This window comes from Otolemur garnettii, unplaced genomic scaffold (assembly GCF_000181295.1).
Source record: "Otolemur garnettii isolate 467f Iridium unplaced genomic scaffold, OtoGar3 scaffold00259, whole genome shotgun sequence".
Classification (NCBI taxonomy): domain Eukaryota; kingdom Metazoa; phylum Chordata; class Mammalia; order Primates; family Galagidae; genus Otolemur; species Otolemur garnettii.
The window spans coordinates 295011-305420 of NW_003852654.1; the positions used below are offsets into that span (position 1 = coordinate 295011).

General features: G+C 38.9%; 1 protein-coding gene across 1 annotated transcript in view; it reads right to left on the reverse strand.

The window, feature by feature from the left end:
• Positions 1–10410, reverse strand: part of F8 (coagulation factor VIII) — a 217711-nt gene that overhangs the window by 21287 nt on the left and 186014 nt on the right. Inside the window, exons 23-25 of the mRNA XM_003802734.2 lie at positions 4785–4929; positions 4213–4361; positions 3223–3399 (exon numbers count right to left, since the gene is read on the reverse strand). Coding sequence (XP_003802782.1) covers positions 3223–3399; positions 4213–4361; positions 4785–4929 — 471 coding nt within the window. The remainder of the gene's footprint in view (positions 1–3222; positions 3400–4212; positions 4362–4784; positions 4930–10410) is intronic.

Genomic DNA, 10410 nt, shown 5'->3' on the forward strand with positions numbered 1-10410 from the left:
GTCTCTGCTCCAAACCATCAGCTAATTTGCTAAGGTTCTGTCCTTTCAGCCTCCTTCTGGACAGGAGCTTCTGTAAAAAGCTGGCTGCAGTTTGCCATCTTGGCTCCGCCCCCCTGCACAGTGGTATTTGATTGTGGTTTTGATTTGCATTTCCCTGATAACAAATAATGTTGTGTACCTTTCCATGAGCTTGTTGGACATTTGTATATCTTCTGTGGAGAATTTCCTGTTGAAATCTTTTACTCATTTGTTTTTTGAGACAGAGTCTCATTCTGCTGCCCTAGGTAGAGTGCTGTGGCATCATAGCTCACAGCAATCTCAAATTCTTGGACTCAAGTGATCCTCCTGCCACAATCTCCCAAATAGCTGGGACTACAGATGTCCGCCACCACTCCCTGCTAGTTTTCCTATTTTCAGTAGAGATGGGGGTCTAGTTCTTGCTCAGGCTGGTCTTGAACTCCTGAGCTCAAGTGATCCTCCTGCCTCAGCCTCCCAGAGTGCTGGGATTACAGGTGTGAGCCACTGTACCTGGCATTTTTACTCACTTTTATTTTTTTATTTTTTTGGAGACAGAGTCTCATTATGTCACCCTCGGTAGAGTGCTAACCTCAAACTCTTGGGCTCAAGTGATTCTCTTGCCTCAGCCTCAATCCACTGTGCTTATCTAACAATTTTGATGCATAATTCAATGAATTTTTGCAAGCTTTTCATCAGTTCTGCTTGTTACTGGCTGCCCTGACCTCTCTTTGGTAACACTTTCTCTCCCCTCAGGAAAACATTTAATCCATTTGTACACTTCCATTTTCTTCATGGCATTATCCCTATAAACTTGCATTAATGTGTCCCTGATTTCACTTCCAGTCTAGCCAAGTTTAACAAGAAATTTAATGTTTGTTCATTGCTCTAATTCAAGATCCAACATTGTTATGGTGGCACACAAAACACACAACAATAATGAATGTCACTCAGCAAGGTACTAGCAGACATTGACACAAACACAGCTTTGGGACCCTCATATATCAAGGTTTGTACACTGTGTTTGTGCACAGTGGCAAGTTTGTACACTTAATTGTCAGACCTCATATTTTCTGAATCAGCTGATATATAGTGTTGTTTTTCCTGTAGCCAAGGTTCATGGGTCCACAAATCAAGGGATGGAAATGGGAGTGGCACCACTCACTATTACCCCTAGTGATGTACTAGAAAAAAAAATTGCTATTCACATGATCTTGTATTCTGCTGGCTAAGAGATCTTACTTCCAGAGGGAGAAATTCTTCCACGAGGAGACACAACAAATATTATGCTGACCTGAAAGTTAAGACTGAAGCCTCACCACTTTGGGTTCCTCATGCTTTTGAATCAAAAGACAAAGAAGGGAATTATGGTGTTGCCTGGGGTATTTCATCCAAAGCACCAATGAAAAATTGAACTCCTACTCCACATTAAAGGTATGGAAGAGTATGTCTGGAATAAAGGAGATTCCTTGGAGTCTCTCTTAGTATTACTATGACCCATGATTAAGGTCAATGGAAAACCTCCACAACCCAATTCAGGTTGGACTAATAGTGGCCCTGGCTCTTCAGGAATAAATTTTTGAGTTACCCTACTAGGTAAAGAACCACAACTAGTTGAGGTACTTGCTGAAGGCAAAGAGAATGGGTAGTGGAAGAAGATAGTTATAAATACCAGCTATGAACATGTGACCAATTACAGAAATGAGGATTGTTATTATCATATTTCCTCCTTATTTTGTTTGTATGCATATATTATATTTTGTTTTATTACTTTTCTTACCCCTTTATTGTGAAACATATGATGCATTATTTATATCATGGTATTTAAGTACCATTAACTTTACTTCATAGTATTTATGTCATGAAATATCAAGGAGAAGAGTAATCTTTTTATTTAGAGACAGAGTCTCACTTTATCACCCTTGGTAGAGTGTCATGGAGTCACAGCTCACAGCAACTTCCAGCTCTTGGGCTTAGGCAATTCTCTTGCCTCAGCCTCCTGAGTAGGTGGGACTACAGGTGCTCGCCACCATGCCCAGCTAGAAGAGTAAGCTTTTTCTTGACTTCAGACTTGAACTAAAGCATCTTAGCTCCTCCTGAGTCTCAAGTCTTCTGTCCTTCATACTAGAACTATACCATTGGCTCCTCTGAGTCACCTCTAGCTTTCTGATTCACCCTGAAGACCTTGGGACTTGTTAGCCTCTGCAATTGTCCAATTCCATATATGAGATGATATATAAATCCAATCTCCTATTGGTTCTGCTTCTTTGTATATCCCTAATTAATGTACTCATATAAGTAGAATCATATAATATTTATTCTTTTATGTTTGGCCTTTTCACTTAGCATATTTTCAAAGTTCATTTGTGTTATAGCATGAAACTAAGATATAACTTTCTTTAAATAGGAATTTCCTCTATAATATCCATTGTAGACTTTAGTCCACCAAACTGCTAGAAGCAGAAGTCTCAGGTAACCTTAAAGAATGAATCAGGTGAAAGGGGGAGCAGGAGATTGCTAGAAAAATGTTCTCAGCAGAAGAAATGGTATGTATATAAAAGCCTGGTGTGAGATATAATGTACTATAATTAGGGACCTGAGAATTGCTTACTATGGATGGAACTTGTCGAAGGGGAAAGTGGCAAGAGACTAGATTAAAGAAATCAATAAGGGCCACATCATAGTTACTTCTTGGTGAAAAGGAATATAAAAATACCACAGATATGAACTATTTATTCCCCATTTTACTTACAGGATAAGACTTTATGTCATGTATTCTAATCAGATCATTTGTTTAATTATCCAGAAGACTCAAATAAGACCACTAAAGTTAAAGGTCAACAAGACTTGGAGATGTAGGTTGCTGATGAGGATATAAACATTATTAACCATTTGTCAAATAACTCATTCTTCTTTACCCCTCTGATACTTGCCATTATCTAGAATGACATCAACATATGTGAGGAGAATTAACTCTTGGTTCTATTCTACTGTTTTCTTGGGATTTTACCTTTTTTTCTTAGAGTCACTGTATTCTCTCAGAATGCCTTTCACAGTGTTCTATTACCATAGGTACTCAGTAAATTTTACCCTGAAAGTTTAGTCATATATCAACCTTGTTATGTTTCTAGATGTCAAGTTCTAGGAAAATTTTTCTTTTTTAGGAAAGTTTTTATTGCTTTTGTCTTTCATATGAGAGCAGCATACCTTTACTTTGCCATTCTGAAAAAAGAGAGTCCAGCGCTGGCCATCTTGACTGCTGGAGATGAGGAACTCCTTCACATACATGCTGGTAAGGAGAGATTTCACTCCCTGGGTTGTTATTCCTGTGACTTTAATTGTCTTCTGGAAGTCTACTTGCAGCCATTCTTTTGGATTATTCACCTGGGGAAGTCAGTGTTGAACTAGTACCCTCTTGATTACCATTTGCTCCCCCAAATCCCTTCTTTTTTTTTTTTTTTTTTTTTGAGACAGAGTCTCACTCTGGCACCCTGACTAAAGTACTGTAGCATCATAGCTCACAGCAACCTCAAGTTCTTGGGCTCAAGTAATCCTCTTGCCTTGGTTTTTCTATAGTATGTGTGGGGTCTCGCTCTAGTTTAGGCTTGTCTCGAACTCCTGACCTCAAGCAATCTACCCACCTTGGCCTCCCAGAGTGCTAGGATTATAGGCATGAGCCACCACACCCAGCCCCCAAATCCCTTCTTAACCAGCACTTATCACTCTGTATTCTAATGATTTGTCAGTTTCCCTTATTAGACTTCAAGCAACTTGAGGGCCAATATTTTTCATAATTCATCTCTGTATTTCCAGCATCAGCCACTTAATAGGTGAATGTTAGCTGAATGAATATATGAACCACATATAGATTGAGTAGCATATAAAAAGTTTGGCAATGTGGAATGTGACCTATTTTGTCTAAAATAAGTCCCTGGAGGAACAGCGACAGTTCATTCCCACCAAAAAAAGCTATCTGGTGAATGAAAAATCACTGGGTAGCTCTGGAAGTACTAAGGAACCTGGAAAGAAATAATTGCTGATATTTATCTTTAAAATATACTTTAGCTACTATACTTTTTTTATGAATAACAATTGACAGAAATAACTCTGAAGAAATGGTCAAGGGATTCACCTACTTTTCCCCAATGACTACTCCCTTCTCTGGACCAGTTAAATGATAAATCTGTTGCCTCTTACCTGAGGTCTCCAGGCATTAGTCCTCCCCTGGAAGTGAAGTCGCGCTTGTGAAGGAGCCCAGGTAGCAAACATATTGGTGAGGTAGGATGAGGCAGTAATCTGTGCATCTGATATTTTTTTACTCTCCATTCCCAATGGCATGCTGCAACCTGAAAGAAATAAATAGATAATGTTATCACAAGAACAGGCTGCATATTAGGTTATACTGGGCTGCTTCTACCTATATTCTAGGGCTATTGTCATCATGGCATCATTTCTCAAGCATTAACTTTTATTCAGATTCTGTTATTGTAATGTGACCCCTGTTTTCTGGACAGCTCTGCTGAGCTCTGTTTGATTAATTTTCCTTGTTAATAGTATTATTGGAGGTGGTTGCCTCTAGGGAATCCCTTGGTGAGAGTAAACAATTCCTGGCTTTGCCTAGGACTGTGCTGGTTTCAGCACTGATAGTTCTGCGTCCTGAGACTGGGACTCCGTCCCCTCAGTCTCAGGATTACTAGTTAGTCACTTTAAAGTTAGTCACTTTACCCATAGTTGGGAGAGGAAAGGATATGGGATGACTTGGCACTTACTGTTTAAATCACAGCCAATCAATTCCATACGAAGAGTGCTGCGGATACTATAATGAGTTGGGTGCAAACGGATGTACTGAGCAATAATTGGAGGGTTGAAAACATTGTGTTTTATCCCAGATGAGTCCACATTGCCAAAGAAGACCTGTAGGGAGGGATTATTACAGATGCATAAAAAGTGAATACAGAGTATAAAACAATTTCTCTCCATCATATCTTCCTTGTAGTTTTGATCCAATATTTAAATAAAACAATCACAGCTAGACAGATGTTAGGATGGTATATGCAAAGGAGGAAAGCCCCAGGAAGGAGAAAGAGGATAGAAGGTTATGTCTGAGGCAAGTGAAATACAGTAGTTTTCTACTTTGGGTTCCTGTAAAATTCTCATAGAAGAAAGCCATTTAGGACTTTGATAGTTCCTCATGGGCCACAGACCGTCAGCAGCAGCATCACCAGGAAGCAATTAAATAGTATCAGGAAAGTGACATCTGTGAGTTGGTTGAATAGGCAGTCCCTTGCTCTTATCTACCTACAGAAAAAAATAATTTGGCAGCCATCTATGGACAAAAATGTCTTTGTGGTACCTTGAGATCCAAGTAGGAGGTTGAGAAACCCCAGTGTAGCCCAGGACTGAGGATGGCTGCTTTGATAAGGCAGTCCTGCATCCTGGTGGCAGGCCTGAAGTAGGCTACCAACCTGTGGACCTTTAAGTGGCCCTGTCACTCAGCTTCAGCACTACACTAGCATGGTCTGGAGGAAGTTCTTTCTGCCCAAGAAACTGATGGAAAACATGCCAATCCATGTCCCCAGAAACAGGCCCATCAATTAGACCTGAATGTGGACCTAGAAGCCACCTATGACCTGACTCCAGTCCTGCCCGCCTAGGGACCTGGTAGAAGCTGTGCCCATCTGTGCCCCCATAACAATCTCACTAACTATAAGCCCAAATAGGGGACCCTAAAGCAGTCCTGTGATCCAGGCCCACTTCACCACTGGACAGTCCTGCCTGTCCAGACACCTAGTGGGATACATTTATTTCTTCAAATGCATAGGTACCAATGCAAGGTTACATAGATCGCGAAGAATTAGGCAAACATGATACCACCAAAGGGAGCTAATAAAAATCCAGTAACCAACCATAAATAGTTGAGGACTTATGATAAGCTTGGCAAAGAATTAAAAATAATCATTTAGAGAACCTTAGTGAGCTACAAGAGAACACAGACAACTAACAAAACAGGAAAATAATACATGAGCAAAATTAGAAGTTTAATAAAAAAAAAAACCATAAGAAAAATCCAAACAGAAATCCCAGAGCTGAAGAACATTATGACTGAACTGAAAAACTCAATAGATATTTTCTTTTTCTTTTCTTTCTTTCTTTTTTTTTTGAGACGGAGTCTCAAGCTGTCACCCTAGGTAGAGTGCTGTGGCGTCATACCTCACAGCAACCTCCAACTCTTGGGCTCAAGCAATCTTCTTGCCTCTTTTTTTTTTTTTTTCTATTTTTAGTAGGGACAGGGTCTTGCTTTTTTGCTTAGGCTGCTCTAACCTGTGAGCTCAAGCAATTCACCTGCCTCAACCTCCCAGAGTGCTAAGATTACACATGTGAGCCATTGTGCCCAGCCTCAATAGATTTTTTCTTTTTTCTTTTCTTTTTTTTTTTTTTTGAGACAGAGCCTCAAGCTGTCCCCCTGGGTAGAGTGCCATGGCATTACAGCTCACAGCAACCTCCAACTCCTGGGCTCAAGCGAGTCTCCTGCCTCCGCCTCCCAAGTAGCTGGGACCACAGGCGCCCACCACAATGCCCGGCCATTTTTTGGTTGCAGCCATCATTGTTGTTTGGTGGGCCCAGGCTGGGGATTCGAACCCGCCACCTTAGGTGTACGTGGCTGGCGCCTTAGCCAGTTGAGCTATAGGCGCCTAGCCAATAGATTTTTTTCAATAGCAGATTCAATCACACAGAAGAAAGAATCAATGAACTTGAAGACAGGTCTTTTAAAATTATCCAGTTACAGTAACAAAAGAATAATGAGAAAGAGTGAAGAAGTGACATGGAACTTATGGGACAACATCAAACAAAACAATATACATATGAAAGTGTTAAAAGGATGATGGGGGGGAGAGAGCTTACTTAAAGAAATAATGTGTGAGAACTTACCCCAGTTTAGGGGGGAAATGAACATCTCAATTCGTAAAGCCCTAATGTCTCCACATAGGTTGGTCCTACAGAAGTCTATAGTATGACACATTATAATTAAATTATCAAAAGTCAAAGACAAAAATATAATTTGGAGGCAATAAGAGAAAACTAATTGTTACATATAAGACTACAAGTGGATTTATTAGCAGAAACATTGCAGGCCAGAAGGGAGTGGGAAGATATATTCAAAGTACTGAAAAAGAAAAAAAACACTTTCAACAAAAAAAGTGTCCTTTAAGAATGAAGGGAAAGGGCAGTGCCTGTAGCTCAAATGAATAGGGCTCCAGCCCCATATGCCAGAGGTGGTGGGTTGAAACCCAGCCCTGGCTAAAAAAAAAAAAAAAAAAAAAAAGAATGAAAAGAAAATAAAGATTTTTCACAGACAAATAAAAACTGTAGGAGTTTGTCTTCACTAGGCCTGCTTTTCAAGAAGTTATAATAGGAGTTCTTCAAGTTGAAATGAAATGACACTAAATAATAACATGAAATCATATGAATGTATAAATCTCATTGCTAAAGGTAAATAAAGACAGACACAAAATATTATAATACTATAATGATGGTATAAATCACTATTTTTTTTTTTTTTGAGACAGAGCCTCAAGCTGTCTCCCTGGGTAGAGTGCCGTGGCATTATAGCTCACAGCAACCTCCAACTCCTGGGCTCAAGCGAGTCTCCTGCCTCCGCCTCCCAAGTAGCTGGGACCACAGGCGCCCGCCACAACGCCCGGCTATTTTTTGGTTGCAGCCGTCATTGTTGTTTGGCAGGTCCGGGCTGGGGATTCAAACCCGCCACCTTAGGTGTACGTGGCTGGCGCCTTAGCTGGTTGAGCTATAGGTGCCGAGCCATAAATCACTATTAATACTGGTACATAGATTGAAAGGCAAAAGCAGTAGTAATAACTATGATGAGAGAAATTTGTCAATGAGAACAATATAAAAATTATATAAACTGCATGTGGGGGAGTAAATTGTAGAATTTCTGTGTGTGATTGAAGTTATCTGCTTAGAACAGATGCTATAACTATAAAGTGTTCAATTTGAACCCCATGGTAACCACACACACAGAGTACAGTAGATACACAAAAGATAAAGATAAAATAATCTAAGAACAAAAATCACAAAACTTTAAAGAAAGCAAGAGAAGAAGTGAGGAACAAGAAGACTACAAAACAGACAGAAAACAATTAACAAAATGGCAATAAAAAGTCCTTATGTATCAATAATCATTATTATTTTAAATGTAAATACACTAAACTTCCCAATCTAATAGAATTGAGTAGCTGATCAGGGAAAGAAAAGAGAAAGAAAAATCAAACAAAGACCCAACTATATGTTATCTGTGCTGTCTACAGGAAAATAGCTATAAATGTATTTATTTATTTATTTATTTTGAGACAGAATCTCACTCTGTTGCTCTGGGTGGAGTACCATGGCATCATAGCTGACAACAACCTCAAACTCTTGGGCTCAAGGGATCCTCTTGCCTCAGCCTCCCAAATAGTTGGTACTACAGGTACCTGACACAATGCCCAGACAGATTTTCTATTTTTAGTAGAGATAGGGTTTTGCTCTTGCTCAGGCTGGTCTCGAACTCCACCTGCCTCAGCCTCCCAGAGTGCTAAGATTACAGGCATTAGCCACTGTGCTGGCCAGGAGACTCACGATAGATTTAAGGATGCACATAGGCTGAAAGTAAAGAAGTGGAGAAAGATATTTCATGTAAATTGTAACCAAAGAGAGCAGTGGTGGCCATACTTACATCAGAAAAAATAGACTTTAAGTCAAAAATTATCACAAGAGAAAAATAAGGTCATTATATAATAACAAAAGGGTCAATTCACCAAGAAGATGCAACAATTATAAATATATATGCACCCAACATCAAAGTACCTACATATATAAAGCAAACACTGACATATCTGAACCGATACATAGATAGCAATATAATAAGAGTAGACTTCAATACCCCACTCTCTATAATGGTTAGACCATCCTGACAGAAAATCAATAAAGAAACAGAAGAATTGAGCAATAAAATAGACCAAATGGACCTAACAGATATATATATATGTGTATACACAACTTTCTACCCAATAGGAGGAGAATACACATTCTTTTCAAGCACACCCAGGATAGATTGCTGGTCAGGTCACAAAACAAGTCTTAACAAATTTAAGAAAATTTAAATCTTACCAAGTATCTTTTCCAACCACAACCTATTGGAACTACAAATGAATAACAATAAGAAAACTGGAAAACTCACAAATATGTGGAAACTAAATAATACATCATCTTACGTAAGTACTTCTCTTTTCTGGGTTGGGCACATTTCAATTCTTCAAGTTACCGTGAAATATACAATATATCATTGCTAATTATGGACACCTTATCCTGCTATCGAATATTAGAACTTATATAGTTTATCTAACTGCATAACAACACATTCTTTTTTTTTTTTTTTTAGACAGTGTCTCACTCTGTTACCCAGGCTAGAGTGCTCACAGGTACCTCGAACTCTTGGGCTCAAGTGATCCTCCTGCCTCAGCTTCCTGAATAGCTGGGACTACAGGTGCCTGTCGCCACACCTGGCTAGTTTTTCTACTTTTAGGAGAGATGGGGTCTCTTGCTTAGGCTGGTCTCTAATTCCTGAGGTCAAGTGATCAATCCACCTGCGTTGGGTTTCCACAGGGCTAGGATTACAGCTGTAAGGGCCTAGCCTCATAACCCATTCTTGAATGACTGTTGGATACAAGAAAAAATCAAAAGAGAATTTAAGAAATATCTTGAAACATATAAAATTGAAAACATAACACGATAACATATAAGATATATTGCTATAGTTTATAGCAATAAATGCTTATATTTAAAAAGATGAAAAATATAAAATAAACAACCTGACTTTACATTAGGAACTAGGAAAAGAAGAAAAGAGAAAAACTAAGCTCAAAGTTAGAAGAACAAAAGTTAGATGAAAAGTAAATCAAATACAGAAAAGAAAAACAATAGGAATAAACCAAAACTAAGAGGAATTATTTTGAAAAAAAAAAAAACAAAATTGAAAAACCCTTAGCTACACTAGGGAAAAAAGAGAGAAGACTTATACACATAAATAAAATGGAAACAAAAAGAGAAACATTACAATGGATGTCACAGAAACAAAAGGGTCATAAGGGATTTAAGAACATTTATATGCCAACAAACTGGTTAACCTAGAAGAAATGGATGGATTTTGAGAAACAAATAACATGCCAAAACTGAATCAAGAAGAAAGAAAAAAATTGAGTATATGTGCTACTGAAGCAAGCACTAAAGAGAAATTTTTGTTTTTTTGAGACAGAGCCTCAAGCTGTCCCCCTGGGTAGAGTGCTATGGCATCACAGCTCACAGCAACCTCCAACTCCTGGGCTCAAGCGAGTCTCC